At 39.9% G+C, this 26,144-nt stretch overlaps 1 protein-coding gene across 1 annotated transcript; it reads left to right on the top strand.

The window, feature by feature from the left end:
- The first annotated feature begins 220 nt into the window (after positions 1-220).
- On the top strand, positions 221-26,144 carry UTP18 (UTP18 small subunit processome component). The gene is made up of 14 exons (XM_081160927.1): positions 221-666; positions 2,247-2,359; positions 4,298-4,396; positions 5,563-5,630; positions 8,987-9,075; positions 10,799-10,924; positions 11,230-11,404; positions 16,489-16,589; positions 16,873-16,963; positions 19,185-19,308; positions 22,792-22,966; positions 23,678-23,820; positions 25,156-25,194; positions 26,000-26,144. Exons 1-13 carry the CDS (start codon positions 328-330, stop codon positions 25,178-25,180), a joined length of 1,668 nt encoding a protein of 555 aa, XP_081017053.1. The 5' UTR covers positions 221-327; the 3' UTR covers positions 25,181-25,194; positions 26,000-26,144.

The raw sequence follows: 26,144 nt of genomic DNA, 5'->3' as shown, positions 1-26,144 counted from the left end.
GTAAAAGTTTCATTCAGCCATCTCAGTTTATACTCTGGCTTGCTTGTGCTCCTTTCAATCAGTTGCAGCTGCTAAGCTGTGCTGGGAAAAATTTTCCACTCCAGTCACGCCGCCTCCCCCTCCACCCGGAAGATTGGTCCTCCCGGAGGAACTCCCACACGGGAGGGGCTCGAGCGGGGAGTGGGCGTTACGTAGGGCGAGAGTGTTGGTCACGTGCAGGCAGGCGGCGCAAGCTCCTTCCGGCACCCGGGGCCTCAGGCGCCGCGGACTCGGCGCACGCGCAGTGAGGTTCCACGTGGGCTCCTGCGTTTCTTCGCAAACCCAACGATGCCACCGGAACGAAGGGGCCGAACGAGACCGGAGCTGAGAACCGGAGCGAGGCCGAGCCGGAAGAGCCGAGCGAAGCCGGACAGAAAAGCCGGAGCAGGGCCGGGCGGGCCGCCCCGAAAGGCTGCTTATTCATCCCAGCGGAAACCGCCGGCCCGACCGAGAGCAGCGGCCGCTGCGATCGCAGTCGCGGCGGAGGAGGAGAGTCGGCTCAGGCAGCTGAACCGCCTGGCGCTGGAGGAGGACAAGCCGGCGGTGGAGCGGTGCCTGGAGGAGCTGGTTTTCGGCGACGCCGAGGACAGCGAGGACGCACTGCTGCGGCGTTTGCGAGGCCCGCGGGTGAGAGAGGCCGCGGCGCGCGGGCTGAGCGCGCTCGGGCGGGGCGCGCGGTAGGCGGCGAAGCTGCGGGGGCGGAGCCTGGGCGACCTGCGGCGCCGGGGAGCCCCCAGGTGGGAGGGAGCCGGAGACCGCGGGCGCCGGGGGGGCCTGGCCGGGCGTCTCGGGAGGGCGGAGACCTCGCCTTACCCCGCCCCCGTGGGGGCCGCTGGCCTTGGTGTCCAGCGGGCGCCCAGCGCAGGTTTGCGTAGCGAGCTGTAGCCGTGAGCATCTTTCGTGGCTCAGCCCCACTTACCCTCACACGAACGCAGTGCTTCCGTGGTCGTTCGATCTCCTGCCTCCAGTACCTGGCGGTGGCTCAGGCCTTGCACCTGGTTTGTGGCATCAGAATTCGTGGGCACGGGCCTGGGCATCTGCGTTTTAGCACTTCTTTGTGGTTAACTCGCCAGTTTTGAGAATGGGAGCACGTATTGGTCTGTTCAGCAAATATCTGTGAGCCTGTCGGATGCCAGATGTTTTTCCTGGCAATGAAAACCCTGCGTGATTATAATTTTTGCACACTTTTAGGAAAGTCATCTCTTTTGTTACATACTGGGCTTTTTATTCGAAGATAGGGAGTCCCAGGCAGGAGAAACAGCAATGGGAAAAAACTGACAAAAATCCCTGCTCTCTGGAGCTTATGTGGCAGAGGCAGAAGATAAAGGAGATAGTATTACTGTAAAACTCTCAATGACAAGGGAGAAAGGGAGATAAGTGTGTGTAGAGAAGGCTTGTGAAATTTATATAGGGTGGCCAAGCAGAGCCTTACTGGTAATTGAGGTTTTCTAAAACTTGGACTTAGCAAATATCAACTGATTGCCAGAAACTCATCTGGGAGAAGCTGCAGGAATCTGGTAGGGAGATAGAGAACTACTATTGGAAAAATGCTGAACCGTGTGACTTTCCTAGTCTGGAAAAGAAACTATGTGAGATGGGATTTATCCGGCTTTGAAGGGTCATAGGCTGGTAACAGCCAGTAGAAATAATTTATTTCTAACATGTGGTTTGCGGAAAGCTCAAGCTCACTTCAGGGGGAAGCCTGTGATCTAGATTTAGCTTTGATAAGTACAGTATAACATTTATTAAGAAGGAAGGGGGTCAGGAATGACAAAAATGGAGGTGTGTCTAAGAATATGAAATATGAGTTAACTATGACATTCAATCATGTTATTTTCTCTTTGATGCTAGTCTGCCTCTGGTCCCATAATTTCTGTAGTTCTGGGATTTTTCCTGTTCCTTTCTTCATCTGTCAATTTACCTTTGTTGTTCTTGTCTTACTTGGTCTTTTCCTTTGAGCATGTTGATGTTCTCTCCCTGACTGTTTCATCTTACCTCTCCTCTCCAGTGTGTGGTACCATTCTCTGTCTTTTTAAATATGTCTTTATTGATTTCAGGGAGAGGGAGAGAGAGAAACATCAATGATGAGAGAGTCATTGATCCACTGCCTCCTGCATGCCTCCTACTCTACAGCCATCCAACGTATGTGTATCTGCCACTATGGGATATGAAAAACTCAGTGCTTGAGAGTGCTTTGTCTTCTCTAGGTTCGGGTACAGGAAGACTCCAGTGACTCGGAAGTAGAGAATGAAGCAAAAGATAATTTTCCACCTCAAAAGAAGCCAGTTTGGGTGGATGAAGAAGATGAAGATGAGGAAATGTAAGCTGCCAAATTTTTTTTCCAGAATTTCTCTGGATACTTTAAAAGTGATATTACAGGTTTGAAAAAAGTTCTCTTTATGAATATGTGATTATGTGAAGATTTGATAAATGTTGGAAGGTATAGGAAAGAAAGGAATGTCATTCATGATCCTGCCACCGAGGTTGAACCACTGTTAACCGTTGGTATGCTACCCTACCTTTCTCTTCTCTTCTCTGTTGTCTAGACCTGATTTTGCCTCCTAATTTGGCCAGTTCCTAACTGATCATGGGCAACCTTGGAACTACCTCTTCTCATTTGTAAAATGGAGATGATAGTAACTGTACCAAAAGGCTCTTGAAATTAAATGAAATAGTTTATGTAGAGCTCTTAGCACAATGCCTGAAACTGAGAAAAGGCGAAAAAAACCTTAGCACACAGAATATGTGCTTCAGTAGATGAGAATGATTATTGCAAGCATTTTCCCCCACTTAAAAAACCCCACCTTCATAAACATTTTTAAAGGGATGTATTATAGTCCATTGTATGAATTGACCATAATTTCCATAGCTATTAATGGATGAATACTTTTTTAAGTTTTTCCTTTTAATACATTAATGTTGAGATACACATTTGTGCATAAACATTATCTCTCCTAATTCTTTAAGAAAGGTTAGTTATGGTACAATTATTTAATCAAAGAGCACAGACATTTTTAAGGCTCTTGATAAATACTGCCAGACTGAGCATGAGGTTCTAGCAATTTACCGTCCCATTAAAAGTTGTCCATTGCACTCTGTTCTTATAAGCAATGATTTATCTTTTTTCAGACTCTTTCAGTTTAATGGGTGGAAAATATCAACTTGACCTGAGTTGAGAAAACGTTATTAGTCATGGGTATTTCTTAACAGTATTCTCTGTTATGTCTTTGCTTATTTGTCTACTGTAGACTTCATTTTTTTAATAAAAATTATATATTTAAGGTGTACAATGTACTGTATTTTGTAGTACATAAAATGATTACCAGTCAAGCCAGTTAACATATCCGTCTCATATAGTTCGGATTTTTGTGTGTGTGTGGTGAGAGCACTTGAAATCACTCTTAGTAAATTTCAGGTATACAATGCTGTATTATTAAGCGTAGTCATTATGCTGTACATTAGCTCTCTAGACTTATTCATCCTACATAACTGCAGTTTTGACCACTATCTCCCCATTTCCCTCACCTCCCTACCCCTGGTAACCACCATACTACTCCCTGCTTCTATGTGTTCTACTTTTTTTAGATTCCACATATAAGGAGATCATTCAGTATTTTTTTCTCTTCTGTTTGACTTATTTTACTTAGTATAATCTCCAGGTTCATTCATGTTGTCACAAATGGCGGGATGAGACTGTTTCTTAATGGTCTTGCTATGTCAGCTCCTTTCATACTGAGAATTTTTCAGACCTTTATATGTCAAGTTTATTGTAGGTTTTTCTCTGAGATTTCTGTTTGCCTTTTAATTTTGTTTTTAATGTTGTCTGACAATATTTAAATTTTTATATAGTCAAATCTATGAATCTTTTTCTTCTTTTTTATATAATTAAAAAATGAAAAGTCCATCAGAGAAAGACAAATGTGTGCCTGTATTTTTCCTTCATAGTATTTTAAGGTTTGGTTTTTATATATTTAACTCTGTTTTACCTCGCATTTATTTAGGTGAATGGTATAAGCTGTGTCTAAAGTCATTATGAATTTGAAATATTAGCTCTTCAGAGGGTAAATTGTATGATCTGAAATATTGGAGACTTTTTTTGTTTGGGAAAATGGAGAATGTGCATCTGAGATGTTCCACATCTTACGGATCTTGACCTACATTCTTCAGTTAAATTAGGTTTCTCAAACTACTAAAGGCAATAATTGTTTATGTTGGTTCTTTAAAAGTCAGTTAAAGCATGCTGTTATGTTTTTTACAGGGTTGACATGATGAATAATCGTTTTCGGAAAGATATGATGAAAAATGCCAGTGAAAGTAAACTTTCAAAAAATGAGCTTCAAAAGAGACTTAAGGAAGAGTAAGTATCCTTTTTCACATGATTTAACCAGGAGGTATTTATAATCAGTGGTTTATTTTGATTTGCTTAGTCTTTGGCTATAATAGCTTCTTGGGTAGTATGATTTCCATTTTGAAACAGTACAAGCATTGCTGTTGGAAGAAACGATTAATTTGTAGTATTTTGGGGGAAGAGGGAATACAAGTACAAAAAAAAATTGGGGCCCAGCCAGAGTGGCTCAGCAGTTGAGCATTGACCTAGGATCCTAGATCACAGTTCGATTCCAGGTCAGGGCACATGCCTGGGTTGTGGGCTCGATCCCCAATCAGGGGCGTGCAGGAGGCAGCTGATCAATGACTCTCTCATCATTGATGTTTCTATCTGTCTCTCCTTCTCCCTTCCTCTTTCTGGAATCAATGAGGATATATTAAATAAATAAAAATAATAAAAATAAAATAAAAATGCCTTCGGGAAAAATCCTGGTGATGGTAGGACTTACCTTGTTATTTCTCTTCTCTCAGGAACTGCCGTTCTATGTTGCTTGCTGTCCAATTCCCAAAAACAGTTTTCATGTATTTTGCCTAGTTTTCTAGTTTTTATGGCTAGTGGGCTCAGTTTGGTGGACTTGTCTTTTCTTCTGTATTAAACAATTAAAATGACTTACACTCTTCTAGATATCAGCCCTTCAGAATATAACTATCATGCTTCTCCTAATGCTTACTTTTTCCAGAGTGAAACTCTTGTTTTATTCAAAGGATATATGGCGGAAGTTTTGTATACTGTTAGCAGTCTGTTCATTTTCTTTCAGACATGTTCTATCATGTACTCTGTACTATAGTATTGGTTTATAAGCGCAAAGAGACTTTTTTTACTTAGTTCCAAGATCTGGGATGTGTTGAAATGAACAAGTAAGACAACCATGTAACTAGATGTAAATAATTAACAAATATGTATCCAGGTGTCCTGTATCCAGGACTAGTTTAGATAGTTTGAGGTTCATAAAAGTTTCTAAAGTAAGTATGTTGGGACTATTTTGTGTGAGTAGTCCTTCTGTTCTTAAAGGTAGTAATCTCTTTGGAAGAGAATATATACATGTTCTCAAGGATGATCTAACCTATATTCTTTAAGTGTATCAAGCTCTATGAACATACAGTGGTTACCATCCAAATTTTCATTTTTTTGCTTAGATTCCAGCATGCCATGGGGGGAGTACCTGCCTGGGTAGAGGCTAATAAGCGGAAAACATCTTCAGATGGTAAGTGTTCATACCTTTAAGTTAGTAAATAAGTTCTATTCCTGTTTTGTTATTATTTGAGCTTTCTCATGAGGCTCATTAAAACCTGATGTTTCAAATATGTCTTTTTTTTTTAATATCTGGTTTTGAAGTCTAGGGACTTCTCTGAGGGAAGCCCTTTTACAGTAATGTAAGACTTACTTAACAGCCTATTCTCTCTGAGGACATAATGGATGGATTTTATGATTTTTTTCCTCAACAGAAGTATGTTGCATTATGGCATAGGATTAATGAAATAATGAGTAGTAGTTACTTTTTGATTCAGAGTCCCTTCTGCAGGCTTTGGCAGCTAAGCTAGCTGTCCAGTAGGAAATGGGATGTCTTCCTAAGGAGCACCTGTCAGGTCAGGCCCAGATGATTAGTCACTTTATAAAAATGTATTTTTCTACTCCAGGTTTCAAGTTTGGCTTGTACCATAACTGTTTTCTGCTTTTTAGGTCCTTGAGTTTAGATACAATTATGAATGGCTTAGCCAAGATCTAATTTATGTGCTCAGAATTATAAATTTTAGACTTGGAAATCCTTGGGGTCCAGAGCATGTCCTCCCACATAATTCAGGAGCTCCTTCCTTGGCAGCATTGATATCTGATGAGTTTGTGTTTGGTTACCACCACCGACCTCTTCCTCCCATCGCCCCACCTGTCAGTCCTCTCGGTAGTAAAGTACAGGGAGCCCATACAAGGGAGCTACTTGTTTTATCTAATGCTCTTGGAAAGCTCAATCTGTTTTTAAATAGAAGTTTATTTTCTGGTATCCAGCCAGATACTTGTAGAGGTTTAAGGAATCTTAGTGTTGTAGCCTCACTTTGTGCACTGCAAGAACCTTTTGTACAGCATCTGTCGATGATAATTTAGCCTCTGCTTAAATATATCACATAATGTTGTACTCTTTCTTCCCCTTCTCTTTAATAACTGTTAGGATTTTTTTTTTCTATTTTGAAATTTACCTCCCTATATTCTGTAAGTCCTACCTTTTGAAGATATGTAATCTTGCCTCTCTTTCATATACTTTTCTGTTATTTGAGAAATCTCTTTCCAAGTTTGTTTTTTAACATGTTAAATATTCCTTGTCATTTAACCTTTTTTTCTTACATGACATAATTTCTATACTCTTGGTAACCAGTTTGCCTTCCTGAGCGAAATATAATTTCACTATCTATATTAGAATTTTGCATTCATAGTATCACAACATTTTAGATCCATGTAATTATAGATAAAATTGTGCTAGCTGTTTTCACCTCCCTGGTCATAGTGGCTTAATCCAGTAGAAGTTGGTTTTTTATGTGAGTAAAACTGAGGTGGTGAGAAGGTGATTATCTACTTCAGGGACCCAAGTTCATCCAGGTTCTGTCATCTTCGGGCTGGGTCTTTCACAGTTGCCCAAGATGTTTGACATCTAGTTGGGGAAGAGAGAGAGGCTCACCCAAGGGAAATTTTTATTGGCCTGCCCTGGAAGTGGCACGTAATACTTTTACCTCCATTTTATTGGCCAGAGCTCAGTCATGCACTAACTGCATGGAATACCAGGAAGTGTAGTTTGACTTTGTACCCATTATAAAAAGGAAGTAGATTAGGTCAACCATTAGCCAGTCTGCTCCCATCTGAAATATCCTAGTTTAGTTCCTTCATTTTACAGATGAGAAGAGTAAGGTTTGAAGATAAAATTGACTTACCTCAAGTATATTTCTTATATACTTTGTGGTTACTAGAACCCACTGTCACAGTTATTTCCAACTTGTTATTTGTTATTTCTTATCTACAAATACTTCATTGAGTATCTTTAAAAGAGAGTATTCCCCCCTTTAAACATAACTACAGTGCTGTATATCTGAAAAAGCATTAGTAATTCCTTAATATTATGGATTGTTTTATTGTTGCTGTTTTATCTGCCCCCTGCCCCCAATCTTTTTAGCTTGATTGGTGTTCTGCTTGGTCTTTATAGTGCTTTTGAATCTGACTTGATGTCTTTTTTAAGTTTTGGAAATTCTTACCTATTATTTCTTCAGATACTTCTGTTCCAGTCTACCAATTATGTGTATGTTAAATGTTTTTATTTTTAATACATTCTGTGTTTTTTGTTTTTTTTTCTGATCCATTTTCCAGACCACTCATTGTCCAACTAATTTTAATGTACTGTTAAAAAAAATCCTTTGGGATCTTAAAGTTAATTTCTCTGGCTCAATTCTGAATCTTGTCTTTCATTATTCTTGAACACATTAAACATTATGCTTTTAGTGTATGTCTGATAACCCCATTATCTAAATCTCCTATGAGGATTGTGTATTTTTTCTTAGATTTTTATCATGCTACCTTATCTTGACCTACTTACATTTTCTTGATTGCTGGACACTGTTTATGAAAAATAGTATTGATTAGAGACCTAGGACAATTATGTCTTTCTCCAGTGAATTTGTATACAGCTGACCCTTGAACAATGCAGGTTTGAACTGTGTGGGTCCACTTATGTATAAATGTGGACCTTTTTCAATTGACCTAAGCAGTAGTTGACCCACAAAGTTCAAACCTTTGTTCAGGGTCAACTGTATTTTTTTCTGGGTAGTTGGCTGGGCGAGGGGCCCTAGCAGTCTCTGAGCTTCTTATTCTGGTGAGAGATAATGAGGATTCAGAGCTGGGTTTTAGTTCCTGGAAAATTTTCCCATAATTCATTGATTTCACCCTCAATCCTAGATGTTGTTTTTTGTGTCCCCAGTCCAAAGCCTGGTGGTTTACAAGCTCCCCCCACACAAGAACCTTAGAGGGCTTTTAGTGCTATTTCTTTTTTTCCCCCTCTTAGTCCCAGGAACGTTTTTTAAACTCTGCTCAGCTTCTCAGCTTTCTTTACTACAATGGTCACTCATCTCTAGGGGGAAAGCAGCCCTGTTAGCTCTCTTTGAAGCTCTGATACCTAGTTTGCTGACATTGATCTTTCAGTCAACTAAAAGTTCTAGTTCTTTTTCATGCGAGCTGTTAAGCTAGATCTGCTGTCTACCCTATTGCTAAAGAACTCAGTTATGAATTCTCTTTAAATTAAATGGTGACTTTATTTCAACTTCATCTTGTTTTAGTCACTGTCTGTGAATGTGTGTCTTTTACACCAGAGTCAGGCTTTGATTTTGACCATATATATTGAAGTCTGTGTCATCGTTTTTCTGTTTAAAATTTATTTTGCTGTTTTACTTTTCCCAATTGCAGCTTAAATAAAGTAGTTGCGATTGGGAGGCTGGGAAGGGAGTTGAGGTTCCAACGACAGCCACTTGGGGTGGGTAGTGGCCATCTCACTGATTCTAAAGACCAGCCTTGTGGGTTTGTCTGGCTTAGATGGAAGTGAAGAAGATGAAGATGATTTGCTGCAAAGGACTGGGAATTTCATATCTGCACCCACTTCTCTTCCTAGAGGAATCTTAAAGGTGAGAGTCAGTGAAGGTGGGCCTGTCCAGCTAAGTACCTCTGAAATTCAGTGTGCTTCCCAGTTACAAATGTATGGATTCCTTTTATCTGTGGGATTACATGTGCTTGCTGTCATTTCGCCTTGGTAAATACTTACGCTGTTTCTTTTTCCTTTAAAAAATGGTCAAGAAAATTGTGTCCCTAGGAACCTTTTAGGAATCCTATCTGATTTCTCTTTTTGCATTTCTCTGTATTTTTATTGGCACCAGTCTAGTTCATACTGCTGTCATCTGTCACCCTGTTTACTGCAGTAACTAGTCTCCCCACTTCCACTGTACTTCCTCCTAAACTGTTCTTTATGTAGTAGCCAGAGAAATATTTTAAAAATAAAACATCAGGTCATGTCACTTTTCATTGCTTTTTGAAAACTTTTAAATTCCTTATCATAGTTTACACTGCCCTTCATGATCTGGCTTCTGCCTACACCTGAAACTTCATCTCAGACCTTTCCCCCATATTTCCTATGCAAGCCACGCAGCCCTTCTTTCTGTTTCCTGGATGAGCTGAGTCCTTTCTTGCCTCAGAACCTTTGCTCTTGCTTTTCTTTCTGCCTGTCTGTTCTTCAAGCACTGCTAATAGCCAACTCATTATTACCTTTCTGTTCAAATGACACCTTAGAAAGGTCTCTCCTGGCCACCCTATCTACAGTGGCCTGCACTCATTACTTTCTAACTCATCACTGTTTAGCTTGTTCATTGGGGTAACCAAGTGCCTACACAGCACAGTGCTTCAGTTAAGTATCTGTCAAATGGACAGATCTCTCTCTCATGGATATCTTTCCTCATTATGAAATGGTGTTATGTGTATTTAGATGGGGAGGGGGACCCTATTATGGTAAGTTATTAGGAAACAGCGATTCTGTCTCCCCTCATCTTAAGAAGACAATTAATTGAACTCCTCATAGGGTGACTTCATCTCCATTGAAAATATAATCACCATAAAAATTTAACTTCAGTGGTTACAAACAAAGCATACATATAATACTTTGTTTTTATATAATTGAATTTTTAATGCAGAAGGAAAGTCCTATAAAAACAAAGAAATAACTGAAAATAGTTCAAATGATGCATGAGATTGTCATTACTTTAGCAACCAGGTACCCTGGAGAACATAAGTCATTCATGCCAATCATAGAACCATGGGGACGACCACATAGTGCCTGTTATTTTGTGCCATGAATGCAAAGATTCCGGAGTAGGAGTTTTAAGTAAAATTTCCCTGGAAGTCAAAGTCTCCTAACCCAAATAGAATGTATCCCAGAATGTTGCGGGTTCGATTCCTGGTCAGGGTACATACCTGTGTTGCGGATTCAGTCCCCCATTGGGGAACATACAGGAGCAACCAGTCGATGTTTATCTCACATCAGTGTTTCTCTCTCTCCCTTTCTCTCTAAAAAATCAATAAAAACAAACAACTCAAGTAGGGTGTGTGTTGGGGGAAATGACTATATCCTTGTGCTCCAAGACCTTAATGATTTAATCCTCTCACTTAAAAGATGGTAAAAATGGGTTATTGTGTGGTAAAATGACTTGCTAGTTGGTAGCAGAGCTGTGATCTTTTGATTACCATTCCAGTGGGCTTGGTCTGCAAATAAACCACTTTATAATGTCTTTCCTTCATGCTCTAAATGAAATAATGTTAACCCATTTGAGTTGATAAAATTCCAGCTTTATTTTTCCGTAGATGAAGAACTGCCAGCATGCTAATGCGGAACGTCCTACTACTGCTCGGATCTCGTCTGTGCAGTTCCATCCTTGTGCACAGGTGGTGATGGTCGCTGCACTAGATAACTCTATATCACTGTTTCAGGTATGTTTTTTTTTTTTTTTTTTTAAATATATCTTTATTGATTTCAGAGAGAGGAAAGGAGAGGGAGAGAGAGAGACAGAAACATCAATGATGAGAGAGTCATTGATCAAGCCCACAACCGGGCATGTGCCCTGACCGGGAATCGAACCCTGATCGCCTGGATCCCAGGTCGATGCTCAACTGCTGAGCCACGCCCGGCCGGGCCGTATGCATTTTTAAATGAAGTCGTGCAGTGCAAAGTGTTTACTGCCAGGAATCAGGGCCCGTGGAAATAACCAAAAGGAATGTTTTGTACTTCCTTATAGGTTGATGGAAAAACAAATCCTAAAATTCAGAGCATCTATTTGGAAAAGTTTCCCATCTTTAAGGCTCGTTTTAGTGCTAATGGAGAAGAGGTTTTAGCCACAAGTACCCACAGCAAGGTGCTTTATGTCTATGATATGCTGGCTGGAAAGTTAATTCCTGTACATCAAGTGAGAGGTAAGATTTCTGTTGGACACATAGCTGGTCATCCCCCCACTCCCCAGCCCACAGCTGAGTTCATTTAACAGTATTTACAGCCACTTATTTTCCTCCCCATAGGATTTTCTTTTTTAAGAGAATTTTTTATAAGCGTTTATTTGAACCAAACTGATGATGTGCATCAGGGAGGAGATCTCAAATGCTCCCTCCCTATAGGATTCTTAAAAATATGAGTTGCTTTAATTTTAGTATTGTTTAGAAAATGTCATTGCGTTGTTGAGATAACATGTTTGAATGAAAACAGTGCACTCACTTCACATCAGGCACTTATGGAAAAATCATAATTTGTAAATACATATTCCTCTAGGATAGAAAAGCAGTTGTAAATACTTGTCTGTAAAATTAGCAATTAATGTAGCGGAAGGAGCATGAGCCTGGAAGATAGAAGACGTGGGTTTCAGTTTCTTAGACAAATTATTTCACCTCTCTGCTTTTCAGGAAATTTGGTTACCCTCTAGTAATAGTGTTTGTTACAATAGAATTTTGGTTTACATTTAAAGGAAGTAAAGCACTGCTTTTAGAGGTTGTAATGTATTTTAAAGCATGAACTACTTAAAAATTAAACTTTTTATCAGATGTAAATTTGTTTCCTCTGCCTTACCCATTCTTCCCCTGTACTTCCCGATCCCATTACCACAAAACATAGTGACACCTTCATGAATCCTTTGGGAACCAAAGCCCTTGTAATAAGGTTAGTTAGGTTAACATAAACCCTGGGAGGTGGTGTTGGGCTATGCCGCGGCTCACCGGCAGTCTCCCTGTCGGGGGAGCTGTGAAGGATGGGGTAGCTCTCCAGCCTGTTTTCTGGTAGTGGTTGAGAGTGAGTAAGGCCAACTTCAGAAACATTTATGTTTCTTCTCAGATTTTCTCTTTTCTGTATTCTCTGACACCTTTAGTGATCCTTTCCAAGTAGGTTCTTAGTTTATCTAATTGTGCTTTAAACTATTGATGTGTGTGCGAATCACCCGGGGATCTTGTTAAAATGCCGTTCTTGAGCCTATGGATCTGGGGTGAGTACTAATTCTGCATGTCTGACAAGCTCTCGGGTGACACTGCTGCTGCTGGTCCCTGAGCCTTACTTTGAGTTGAAAAGCCCTAAAACCATCTCCCCATATTGAATTAGAAAACACTGTATAGGAGTTATTATTTTCACATATTCTGCTAATCAAAAGGAATGGGCTTTGGTTCTTCCTTGCATCCTCTTGAGAAAAGCAAACCAGGGGTTGGCTAAGAAAACAGGTAGTGATGTTTACCCTGGATCTGCAGGTATTTATGGGTGTGTATCATCAGATCATTGGCTTCTAAGACACATCATTTATCTTTTCCTCTCAATATTTTCCCTTTCCTTTCCTCAATAAGCATAGGTTGGTAATGATGATGATAATAGTAATGATAGAGCAAGTGTATTTTTGTGGTGGTCTGCTGTTGAACACTATTCTGAGTCTCATCATTATGAAACACTATAACTCAAGGAATTAATTAAGGATTTAGAATAAGGGGGAAATGGCTGACTAGTTAGGATATGAAGCCTTATACGTATGTGGATTTGAAAAATGGAAACTGCAGGATTGATGCAAATGGTGCATTTGTTCATGAATTGTTGGGTTTCATAACCTGGAGTTCATACTGTGGGATCCAGGGACTTTCAAAATTCCCTGGATAGAATTCAGGGGCCTGTGAAGTTGAGTGGGAAAAATATTACATTTTTTTTTTCACTAGCCTCTAACTGAAATTTAGCATTTTCTTCAGTTATGAATGACTTGTACAACCATTATTTTGAGAATGGGACCGTATGCTTCACCGAATTGCCAAAGCAAACGGCACAAAAAAGGTTAAGAACCCTCAATTACTGGTTCAAACTCTAGAATTTGACCATTTTGGGGGAGTCAGATTAATTGGTCAGGTAGCCACCATTTTGATTATAGACATTATGGTAAGGTAAGTCTCTGAGCCGTAGTTTTCTCTTTTTGTAAACTCAGAGTGCCATAAATATTAAAAGAGATAATTTTTTATAGCTCCTAACTTAGCACCTGCCAATGGTATATGCTCAATGAATGTTAGCTGCTGCCATTGTTAGGAATAGCATAATCTATCTTTTGATTGATCACAATCTGTGGACCTGTGGAATCACACTCTACCTTGGTTAAATAACCTCGGTACTTGAGTTCTGGCTAAGAAAGAATTCAGAGGGAAGACTCAAACTGTAAGAAAGTTTATTTAAAAAGTTACAGAGGTAGAAGTTAGCTATAGAAGGAATGGGCTCAGGAAACAAGTTACAGAGGCAAAAGAAGGGCCTTTGGAGCTTAGGAGAGAGAGAAAGGAAAAGGTAATGTGCCTGGGGGAAGAAGAGAGGGAAGGGAAAGGCTTAGGCTTGCTCCTGGGAGGGAGAGCCCAGCTGGGTCCTTTGCCCTAAGGGTAGGGATTTTAGGGGTGGTCCCAGGGTAGGCTCTCAATAGAATGTTCGTCAGCTGTCCGGGTGTGCTCTTTCAGGGTCGTGGTCTCCACTGATTGGTCAGCGCCAGGGGGTCATTGGTTAATGCATCTCTTCCTGATGTCAGCCATGGCATCCCTTGTCTGGTTTTGCTGCTTTTCTGGTCCTGGAGCTGAAACATAACTGAGGCCTAGATGTTATTCCTAGGGGTTAATGCTTAAGGGAGTGGTCATGTAAGGTCCTGCATGGGAGTCCCATGAGACCTCTCTTCAGCCCCTAGTTCCTTCTCCAAGTGGGGAGGGGGTCTATGCATGACTAGGGACATTCCAGGGGAGGAGAGGTCAGGGGAGGATCTGAGTTGCATGACCAGTGATATGAAAGGTCAGGGGGTCTAAACCACATGATCAGAGATATGCTAGGGGAGGAAAGGTTACCCTGGGGCAAGATTCTTGTTTTTCCAGTTTTGCCTGTTGCTAGGCCTGCAGTACTTGCCACTCTGGCGACCCTCTGTACCTGGCCTGTTGTCCTTGCTGTGCTCCTGCCAAACTGCCTACCACGAATCCACTTACTGTGCTATGGAGTTTGGCTACATCCTAATTAAACTGGCCATTCCTTTTATTTTTAATTGTCAGCAGTTGACCTAAAAATGTTATTCACAAATGGATAAAACGATTTGTATTTGACATCTTTAAAGCATTGTATCGTCTTTCCTTAGGCCACATTATAAATTTTATCTGACTCCTACCTTGAAATGTCCACCGTTTGTAAAGAGCAATTATAATACTAGCATTTATTATCACTGTTTTTTGTGAGGTTAAAAGCAAAATGCTATATGTGTACATATAACTAGTATAATACACTGTAAGCTTTGGATGAAAATACAGTTATCTTATTTTCCTAATTAATAACTAAAGCAACCCACCTGTCCTTATTTGTTGGAATTCTATTTCCTTTTTGAAGACAACCTCTCTCCTGAATTGCTCCCAAACAATAGGCTCACTCAGGCCAAAAGCGCCATGTCTTCCAGCCACCTGCAGGCAGAGTGCAGTGGCCTGAGTGTAATGAGTCCTCTGGAACTTTGCCTCTGTTGCTGCTACACTGTTCATCGTGGTCCTGCACAGTAGGAGGGAACTTTTTTCACTGTTACTGCGTTGATACCTGTGCAGTCTGTTCCCTGCAGGGCCACAGTGGTGCCCAGCTGTAGGCTTCAAGGTGAACACCTTTTAGTCTTCTCTCGCATCCCCTCTACCTGATGCTGTGCCATTAGGGTTAGGTCTGCAGGGGTTTCCGGCTGTAGCCTCACACTGTGCTAGCAATAGCCTCCCTTCCCTGCTTCATCATGTAATGATATTCTCTTTATGTTTGGAGCTATTTCTTTATACTGCAGGACAGTTTGCCCAGCATTAGGAAATTCTGAAGACTTAGTAGGAGTAGAGTCATCGTGAAGGAGGCTGGTCAGCAGCAGAAGTAACTCCAGTGACTAGAAATAATGTGTCTAGACTGATTCCCATCAAGGGACCTATAGTGTCATCTCTGGGGGCAAGACTGGAATGGGAGGAATAAGCTATAGCAGTGTGAACCATCCAGACAGACTCTTAATAGGATAGAGACGATCTGTAGGAACCTTAACCAGCATTTGCCTGTAGAGGAATAAGGGTTCTTCACTGGATTTTTCTTAATTCCTTCTCTCTGATCAATATTTTAACTTAGCAACTTGATTTTTTTTTTTAAAATAAATTTTTTTTTGGACCAGGCTGTCTGTTCACAGGGTGCAAAAATCCAATACTTAGAAATGGATGGATAGTGAAAAGTCTCTTCATTTCTCTGGCCGCCACCTTCTATTTCCTGGGGGTAGCCGGTTATGCCCTTTCTTACGTATCGTTTTTATTAGGCAACTTTTTAATGAGTAACTTGACTTGCTAAGCAATCTAATATCAGAGTGTCCTGCATAATCAGTATGAGCCTTTTAGGCATGGGAAAGGGTCGTGTCCCTTTGTAAATAAGTTAACTGACTCTGGTTTATATACCTAGCTCATGTGACTTGATTACATGGGTCACATCTTGAGAAGCTAATCAACTTTTGACTACACTGACAGCTTGTGTTTTCTTTTTCTTTCCTTTTCTTTTTGTATCCACAAAGTTAAAGATTAGACTCCCAGTTCATTGTGGGGGGTTTAGTGGGTGGCCAGCAGCTACTTTCTATGTGCTGTTATGTTTTTGGCTTTCTCTAATGTCAGTGTATTTCCCTTCTGGTAATGAAATTTATGACAGAAAAGTATAATTTATCCATTTATTCAATTATGGATACTGCTGCTTACATTTGGAAAATTAGTTGATAGGTTTACTGTTTAGAGAGCTGAGTCTCTGGCCTGCAATTAAAATGGTGAATGTTAACTAAGACAAAGAAGAGAAATTTGCTAAGCACTGTGGTAACCTTGTATTTGGGCCATACTCAATGCATGGCATCAGACTTATTCAATGTCTGAGCCTAGGTTTTGTTTAATTTGAGGCCCTTAGATATTTTAAGAGGTCAGAAACTCAATTGTCAATGAAAGAGCTTTCTTGAAAACCATATTAATCCTTATTTAATTGATTCACCTTTTTTCCTTAGGTTTGAAAGAGAAGATAGTAAGGAGTTTCGAAGTCTCCTCAGATGGGTCCTTCTTGCTCATAAATGGCGTGGCTGGATATTTCCATTTGCTGTCAATGAAGGTGGAGCATTATTAGCTGTTGCTTGTTCTTCTAGGATAAGACATTCATGCCGGATTGGTCTTGACCCTTAACTCATGGTGTCCTTAAGTCTGCTCCTCAAGTAGAGGAGCACAGTGGCACCCGGAGAGAAGCGGTGGGCAGTGGGGGAGAACCTCGGGGTAAGGGAAAAACAACATCAAGCAGGGGTGCTACAAAATGGAGACTAGGTTGTTTCTGTTCTACACAGTGTGATGCTTCTGTGCGCCTCCGAAAATGATTTGATAGGTACTATTTATTATTTTAGACTAAAGAATTGATCAGTAGCATGAAAGTAAATGGAAGGATTGCAGCATCCACATTCTCTTCAGATAGTAAGAAAGTCTACGCCTCTTCGGGTAAGTTAAGTTAATGACACGATGATCAGAAGCCTCTTTAAAGCTTTGAATGTGTTTACATTTCAAGTTTTAATGAAAAACTGTGTTTGATTTTAGACTCTTGTTTTAGTAAGCAAATCAGTTTTATTTTTAGTATGCATTTTTTGTGGCCATTGGCTGCCTCATTTACCAACTAGTAATAGTGAAGGGCTAACCATTTAACATACACCGCTAACATGTTTGGGGAAAAGATGGAAAGTAAATGCTTGTTTGAAAGATGAGTCATTCTGAGATGGTCTTTCTTTTTGAAAGTTACGTAGCTGTCACCCCTTCTCTTTTAGCTCCTGTTTACTTGGATAATGTTTCGAGTTTTCATTATTGTTGACTGAAAGCAGTTCAGAGCTCATCTCCCCTGACATTTCCGTAGTGCTGTTGGCCAGCTCTTCATCGTCCCTGGTGGTCCCTGATCTCGTGCCTGGCTGCCCTTCTGCCTTTCTCACCGCCCAGTGTCGTCCTTGGCGCTTGCTCCCCTCCTAAAGGGTACCGAGGGCCCCACATCTCAGAGTAGCGCGTGCTGCTTGGTGGCAGGAGGCATTTGAGTGGTTCTGCCCGTGAGCGGTGTCTTACAGTCTCTGCAGGGCCCTTTAGAATAGTTTTTATTTTACCTCAGCAAGGATCACTTGATAATATATCATAAATTTAAAAATATATATATATCTTTATTGATTTCAGAGAGAGGAAGGGAGAGGGAAGGAGAGAGATAGAAACATCAATGATGAGAGAGTCATTGATCCGCTGCCTCCTGCACCCCCTGACTGGGGATCGAGCCTGCAACCCGGGCATGTGCCCCGACCAGGAATCGAATAGCGATCTCCTAGATCCTAGGAGGTGCTCAACCGCTGAGCCACGCCAGCCCGGCTATCATAAATTTTTTAAAAAGTTTTAAAAGAGGATTAACTTTACAAAGGGGTTGCCTTTAGCATTAGCTTCTATTTAATTTTTGTCCTGGTTCTGATATTTTGCGTGTTATCCTTCCCCGTCCTCGTCTTTGTCCGAAAGGAGTTTATGTGATCGGTGTCATTGTTCCTCTTGTTACATAGGAAGAATGTTTTGAGATAGAAGGAGAGTTGAAAAAAGAATTGACCTTTTCCTCATGGATTCATTGTTGCCTCTTTTGCCTTAAGCCCTCCTCAGCTTGTGAGCATTTAGGACTTGCCTTCCAGATGACCTTCTGCCCTTGATCCCGTCTCCCCCATTTCTGTCTACTGCTAGCTAATCTTTAAACACCTTCCTTCATCGTACCATTACCCGGCAGACAAAGTTTTGAAAAATGACCCTATTAAATTTTTCCAATTATGTTTCACTGCTCCCTAACCTAAACCCATATGCCACCTGGGAAATTTTGTTAAGGAAAGAGTTGAAACAGTGAGATTTATTGAATTCCCATTGGGGGGTTAAGAGTATATAGAACAGTGAACTTGGGAGCAATATCCACAGAAAAGGAAGAGCTGAAATAGGTGAGTGAAGAGCCACCTTTGAGATGCATGTAGGGTCATTATAGAAATAAATCGATAATGGGCGTGGAGAAGAGGGTGGTCATCAGTCTCGAGTGCTGTAGGAGTGAAAAAAAATTAAGGACTGGTTTTGGCAGTTAGATAGCCATTTCTGTTATGAAAATATTTGTGTTCTCTTCAGATTTAATATTCTTTCTTATCTTGTACAAATTCTCCCTCTCAGAACTATTTATGCTTATTCATATTTAGCATTCCTTATTATTTAAATTATTTGGTAATAGGTAAATTGTGTGTAGCTTCTTGATTAAAATATAAATTCCTTGTCATCATCAGTCTGACATCTAGGTGCTCTAATACCTGTTTGATAGATGTTGGAAGACCTGTGCTAGTGGGTATTTTATTTTATTTTTTATTTTTTTCAGATTTGCTCCAGTAATCTGAGTTAAATGTAGAAGCTATTTCTAAAAGCTCAACTCAAGCCAAGAGTTTGTGATTTTCACTCAACCTAAAGATACTATTTATTAATGACTAAGTGAGGATGCAGTTTTCTATATATGGGAATGTATGCAAGAAATATTTTTAGGCCAGTTTTGTAGACCGAGGATATTTAGAGTAGGTTTTTATTTGTAGTCCCTTGTACTATCAAAGAGGGACTAAGAATGGTCAGTTCACTTGCCTTTTAAGTCCAAAGCAAAATTAACCAAACCTTCTTTGGCTCTTTCATTCAGCGGATGGGGAAGTTTACGTGTGGGATGTGAACTCTAGGAAGTGCCTGAACAGATTTGCTGATGAAGGCAGTTTATATGGATTGAGCATTGCAGCATCTAGGAATGGACAGTATGTGGCTTGTGGGTGAGTAAAGAGAGGTTCTTGTAACTCTTAATCACATTGTGCTAATGAGAAAATATTAAAGAATTGAATATACGAGGTGGTGCTGAAGTAGTTCTGTTTATACCCAGGTCCTTTACTTTTTGTTGTCTTAATGCAATGTCTAATAATAATATTGGTGGCTTATCCGCTGTTTAGCGAAGAAAATACTGGACTGCCTTACATCATTGTATTTTTCTTATATTTGAAATATCCATTTGGTCACATCAAGTTTTCCTGTTACTATTTTAGCTGCTTGCCATTGATGAGGAAATAGAATAAGGCAAGCTTTGGGTTTAAGTCTTAAGATTCTTAAAGCTCTTTTGCCTTCATCTGGCTAGGTGATATAAACCAAACACATGTTCTTTGGAAATACTGTTTGTTAGTATTGTAGACATACTGAAAATATTATCTAGGAAATGGTTATGACACTGGGGGAAAGATGTCTTTATTTCCCTGCTTGATTCTAAGGATCCAGGGTGGGAGGAAGAAGCATTAGATAATTACTTGTAATGCGTACCTATGAAATCACTAATCGGCACCTGTCATTTTAGAACTTTCAGAAGTGGATTTTTATGACTTTCTTAGCCTAAACACAGTTGATCTGTAAAGAGATTTCATTCACATCCTCCCTGTGTTGGGAGGTCAGGTGGGTCTTGCTGTCCAGAAACATAGCATACTTACCATTCTTCACTTTGCTCCCTCCTTTGAGATGGAAATCGGGGAAGTTGCTTGTAAATGTCCCTACCACATTTGAAAATTGTTCAGCTACTACTTTTGGGGTCCGGGGGGGAAGGAAAGTAGAACTAGGATGTGGAGCTTGGAGACCAGGGCAGCAGCTTGTGATCTGCCATAGGCAGTAGGACCGTAGCAGGTAACTTGGTTTGGAAGTGCCTGGTTAAGTCCTCCTGTTCCCGTGTTACCTGTAGTCACCACAACTATACCGAGCCTGTAGGGAGGGACTCCTCAGTGTTTGCCGAGTTGTGTGCACTAAGGCAGCAATTCACAATTAGCAGAACTGGGAAAACAGCTCCTGGCAAATGAGGACTGCTGTTTAAACTAATTACAGCTAATTTTAAGCAGAACCCATTTTGCCTCGGTGGGGAAAGAATAAGTGCACAAAATGACCTTTACTCAAATTTATGAAATTAGTCTTTTTCTGATCCTTGCCTCTCCTTTTCCTTTCACTTTTATTAATCCTCTTTGAAGGGCCCAAACAGGAAAGACTTTGATATTAGTAGTTTAAACTCATTTGATTTTAATTGCCCTTCAGTATAATTAAATTCTGATGTGCTTAGGTAAAGAACATTATTAGATTTTTATTGTTAAACCTGTAAAGAAAGGCCTTAATGCTGGTTGGCTGGGTGCTGACTCCCTTCATTCCTCTCTCTTCCTCTCCCTCCCTGTCTCTCAAACTCCCTCTCTGCCCCCCCCTCCTAGTTTCGGTATGAAGCCCCTCTGTCTTGTCCTCTGCTGCTGGGAATTAACTCCTTTGATTTCAAAACTCACCTGTTAGTATTTAGCTCTTCTCATTCAGTGTCCTGTCATAAAGTGGATGCTTTCTGTTTGTAATTTTGCTCTGATAAGAAAATTGGGAAGCTAAGAATGTTTTAAATAGAGAGCTCTTTTCATTCTGTGCGTCAGCTTTTACATAGCTTTAACTTTTATCTTTTTAAACCTCTGAACCTAGGATTTCTGTTTTTCCTATGTAAATCTGGGTTTTAAACCCTTAGCTTAAAACTTCAGGATTTTTGTGATTCTAATAACCTTCCTGGATTTGGAGAATGGAAGTTAGTCTTCTGTAACTTAAAGCTCACAAGAAGTTTCTTTTTCATTTTTGTACTGTAGGTTATTTTCAGTATTAGTTTATTCTCATCATGACTGTCCTTTTCTTGTTATCTCTCCATTTGTTTGTATATCTGTTTTTTTTATTTAACTATCACCTGAGGACATGCTTACTGAGTTTTAGAGAGAGGGGAAGGAAGAGAGAGAGAGAAACATTGATGTGTGAGAGAAATATCTATTGGTTGCCTTCCTGTAAGCACCCCGACTTGTGATTGAACCCACGACTTTTCAGAGCATGGGATGACTCTCCAACCAACTAAGCCACACCGGCCAGGGCTGTTTGTATATCTGTTTTTTAAGTTTTAGATGGTGTTTTAGTCTAATCCTGCATGTACATCACAGTAGCCATTAGTCACATACGGCTATTTAAATTTGAATTAATTAAAATTTAGTTTCTTAGTGACACTAGTCACATTTTAAGTGTTCAGTAGCCACATGTGTGTAGTGGCTCCCATATTGGGCAGCACAATAGAATATTTCCTATCCAATCATTTTATGGTGAGGAAACAGGTCATTTAGGTGTAATTTAAGTTTTGTTTATTGGTTGTTACTCATTAAACTGGTTATTGACAGCTGGATATGGAGCTTAAGTTGTCTGATTCCCAGTTTCATCATCTTTCCACACTACCACCCCCAGATATTTTTTATTTTATTTCAAAAAAAATACTGGCTAATTCAGGGCTGTAGAAAAGTGTAAGATTCATTATGATTTAGGGCCTGGAATTAATAGTCTGTTAATTTTAGCACTCCTGAACATAAAAAAAATGGGTTTTAACTTCATGTAGGGACCCTTCAGGACATGTATGTTTCATAATGCAAGAAAAACCTGTTATTTTCAGTTTGCTTTGGTTTGTGTTTGCTTTGGTTTTCTTATTCATAAAAGTATTTCTTGAGCATTGAACTAGGGATTTGATAGAAGAGCAGTGCGTCATCGCCATATAGTTCATGATCCCATGGTGAGGACACGTGTATATGTATCTCTATTTACAGGGCTGCATAACGCCTGCAGTTCAGATAGTGCTTTTTAAGAGTATAAGGAATGGGGAAGGCTGTTATAAATGAACATCTGGGAAAAGTTTTTGGAGATTTTGGCACTTGAGCAGGGCATTTTGAGGTCAAGTAGGATTCAGAGAATTCCTACATTTGCAGGCATTGCAGATAGTAGGAAGGGTAAGAGAATTCAGATTTGTGTTCTGAGTGGAGTGTAGATGGGATGATCCCTAAGAGGATTAGATTACAAAGGTAAGCAGACAAGGGGACAACTTACAGAGGTCTTTCATGCTGTGTTGAAAAGTGTGGACATTATAGTGAGTGGAAAGAGAAACCATCAAGGGTTTTTAAGTGGAGGAGAAATGTCATATCTGAACTTCAGGGTATGAAGTATGTAATTCTCGTGACAGCCCTTAGTAGGGCAACAGAGGCACAGGGAGATGAGCTTTCCCTGCCCTGGAGTCATGAGCAGCAGCTGAGGGCACGGCTACTAAAGACAGGCTGACAACGGATGAGCTGGTCAGGTGAGATGTTCAAATAGGCTCAGGAGCATCTTGGCCCCTTTGGCTTCTTTTTTGTGTGTTTTTGTTTTGGCTTGTTTTTAACCTGTTGTATTCCCTTTTCTCTTTGCAGTTCTAATTGTGGAGTGGTAAACATATACAACCAAGATTCTTGTCTCCAAGAAACAAACCCAAAGCCGATAAAAGCTATAATGAACTTGGTCACAGGTGTTTCTTCTCTGACCTTCAATCCTACCACAGAAATCTTGGCAATTGCTTCAGAAAAAATGAAAGAAGCAGTCAGATTGGTAATATTTCTTTACCTTTTCCTTTTGTCATTGATAATTTTAAAATTTAAGCTGAAGACATGGAAAGATAACAGGAAAGGAGAGTGTTGGATTATTTCTAAAAGAGTAGCTTCTTTTGATGGAGGAATTGCTAGTATTGTAGCTTTGGGGTATGGTTGTAGAAAAGATACACAGTGGCCGCATGAAAGCATGGCCCTGTGTGCTGGTGTGTAGGTTCTCTGTTGCGTGAAGGCCCATGGCCAAGGGGTTGTGTGTTTATCTACCACAGTATTTTTGGCGCTGGAGTACTTGGTATGACTTTGCCTAGGCTTCAGTTACATAAAATGAGACTCTTCATAATGCTTAAAGTATCTGTTCCCTGTGACAAATGCTCGGATTCTTTACTGTGGTCATAAGTTAGAGCATTAATGGTTATTGCAGTTGACTTTTCACTTTAGTTCATCCATTCATTTATTTGGCAAACATTTGAATCTCCCAGGCACCATGATGCTGCATTTAAAACATCAAGAAAACATGTTTTCCTCTTCTTGCCCTTCCCTCTCAGTTAATAGCACATTACAAATCAAATTTTAATTTTTGAATATTTTGCTACATTAATGTGTACTACAATCAAAGTAAACTTTTTGTTTCAGCTAAAAGAGTATAGATTAAAATTTAAGAAAGCTGAGTTCCCAGTTGTTACAGTTTAAAGCTTTTTATTATTTCCTGCAGGTTCACCTTCCTTCCTGTACAGTGTTTTCAAACTTCCCAGTCATTAAACAGAAGAATATGTCTCTTGTTCATACCATGGACTTTTCTCCAAGAAGTGGGTATTTTGCTTTGGGGAATGACAAGGGCAGGGCCCTGCTGTATAGGTAGGTATTTATATTTAAAGGTCAGAAATACCTATAGGCTTCTTTTGAAAATGTGATGCTATTGTTACATTTCCGATTCTACAGTTATGTACAGTTTGTTAATTCTATAACTTACTAATCAATTACAATAATAAGTTATTAACTAGTAAGTCGTAGAGTGTAGAACTTGACATCTCATCTTTATTATCTAACAAAATGGACATTTTCCTACCGTAAAATGTCACTATCAGAAAGGTTCACCTGGGGAATTTTTTTTTTTAAAGATTTTTAAAAATCTGTATTTTGAGATTGTAAGGTTGAGGGAAAGTAGCCACTTTAATAATAATGCCATTTTCTTGGTGCCTTATGTTTAGATTAACCTTTGTTGATTTGGCAATTTGCTATTTACTCCATTAGATTAAAATGATTTTTTAAAAAAGGTGTTTCTCTGCAGCTGTAAGCTATAAATAAGGATGTTAACCACAAAGATATCCAAAAGTTATTCTCTGTCCAGGCTCTTTTCTACACTCAATATACTTGGCTATAAAGCAGGAACAAGTGAAATCTAATTGCATTGTTGCCCGGAAATATAGGTGACAGGTGGTTCTTCAGGGAGAACCTAAGAGCTGGAAACCTGCCGTTTAAATCACACCCCCTCTCCTTGCTCCCTTGTGTTGGTAGTGAATGCTGCATAAAAGGCTGTGTTTATGTTTGTGTGCTTCTGCTTTCGAAATAAAATGGAATCTGGAGTGAAGAAAAGGAGGCGTGTAAATTGATTTTGAAGATATAGTTGTGAAAAGAGAATATAGGAAACAATAATATGCTTTCAAGTTCAGCTTACTTTGAAAGGAAAATGGGTTATACCTGGAAAATCATTCTCATTTCAGATCATTTTTGGCGATTCTTTCAGTTCAGATTTCATAAAAGAATGCAGAGTCTTACTGTACTTAGAAATTCTCTTCCAACGCTTTGGTTTATTGTAACTGAATTTTTCTTTAAGTAAGCCCCAAAGGCCGTTAGAGTTTTCACCAAAGCATTGCTCTCTAGTGAGAGTTTCTAACTAGTAGGTTGGATTGACAACATTTCTATTGGGTGTGGCTGATCAGGTATTTCATAGACCCTGATATGATGCTTTGGGGCAAGCCTGAATGCTTTTATCTAAAATCTGAGGTATTAGCACTAGGCTTCTTTAGAACATGAGATTGAGAAGTCTTAACCTAGTTGCCTGGTGAGAATGATTGTGATTATACTCCCTGTCGCTCCTTAAAATATTCCTGAGTGCCATTCTGTGATCTGATTAACAATACTCTGGGTAATGGAAAGGCTATTTAGATGATTTGTCTTTTACTTTTTCAGGTTGCACCATTACTCAGACTTCTAAAGAGATTATTTGAAGTAAGAAAATCCTTTTAAATTGCTTCTTCAGGTTTAAGGTTATTCCCATGGCTGTCAGTGGTAGAGAGGGACCACATTAGCTGGTCTTTGTTTCTTTGCCCCGGGGTTGCTATATGTTCATTTAGGGGAGTGGGGTAGAAGTAGATCAGGAAGAGCCTGGTTGGACTTGTATCTTCCTTGGGAATTTCATATCCCAAATCACAACAACCTGGCTTTTTTTTTTTTTTTTTTTTTTTTATGAGGTCAGCTCTCTAACGTTGTAATCACTGAACATTTAGTCCAGAAAGGGGAATAGACTGAAGAGTGAGAGATAAGTATCTTCAGATGCAATTAAAGCTTCCATGAGCTCAAATCCTCTTATTTTGTGCTATATGTTTCAAGAGAGATTATAAGTGGCTTGCCCTGTAGGTAGTTAATAGTGGCTTGTCACAGACCTACTTAATGTTGGTCTACTTAGTTTTGCTGCCCCAAATTTAAAACAGTAAGACATGCTGCTTCTTCCATGGCTTGATCTTTGAACTGAGACATGGTGGTAGTTCTGATGTTGAACTTGGTAGTGGACCTGTTCATCACAATTGACTGATTTGGTCTTTGAGATTCAGACATGCTGAGGAGTGGCTGGGAGTGCATGTAGATCTAAATAGAGAAAAGACTTTTTGAAAGGAGAAGAATATTGAGCAAAACATTAGCTAGGAGGGGAAAGCAGTCCAGCTATCCTGCCTCCGAAAATTACATTGCCAGTACACGTTTGTAGATGCTCAGCAGCTATAAATCAAGTGTGTAATTTCTTCTTTTCTTTCCTCAGAGTCAATTGAGTCACAAGAAAAGCCTGTCCTGATAGATCTTCTCGGAAACTTTCCAGAATGTGTGATGTGTGGATAATGACTTTTTGAGCCAACTGTACATATTTAAGTTAATAGAGATGTTTAATAAACACATGGCAACCTTCA

Source organism: Miniopterus schreibersii (genome assembly GCF_964146895.1).
Source record: "Miniopterus schreibersii genome assembly, chromosome: 16".
NCBI classification, from domain to species: Eukaryota; Metazoa; Chordata; class Mammalia; order Chiroptera; family Miniopteridae; genus Miniopterus; species Miniopterus schreibersii.
Note: the sequence above shows the minus strand (reverse complement) of the source record. Positions and strands in the feature narration are given on the sequence as shown.

What these genes read in the sequence shown, in the direction of transcription:
- UTP18 (XM_081160927.1), top strand. Translation starts at nt 328, where the DNA reads ATGCCACCGGAACGAAGGGGCCGAACGAGACCGGAGCTGAGAACCGGA. An exon ending in GAAAGTCTACGCCTCTTCGG is followed by an intron (nt 16,964 to 19,184) that starts GTAAGTTAAGTT and finishes TCTTTCATTCAG; the next exon opens with CGGATGGGGAAGTTTACGTG. An exon ending in TGAAAGAAGCAGTCAGATTG is followed by an intron (nt 22,967 to 23,677) that starts GTAATATTTCTT and finishes TATTTCCTGCAG; the next exon opens with GTTCACCTTCCTTCCTGTAC.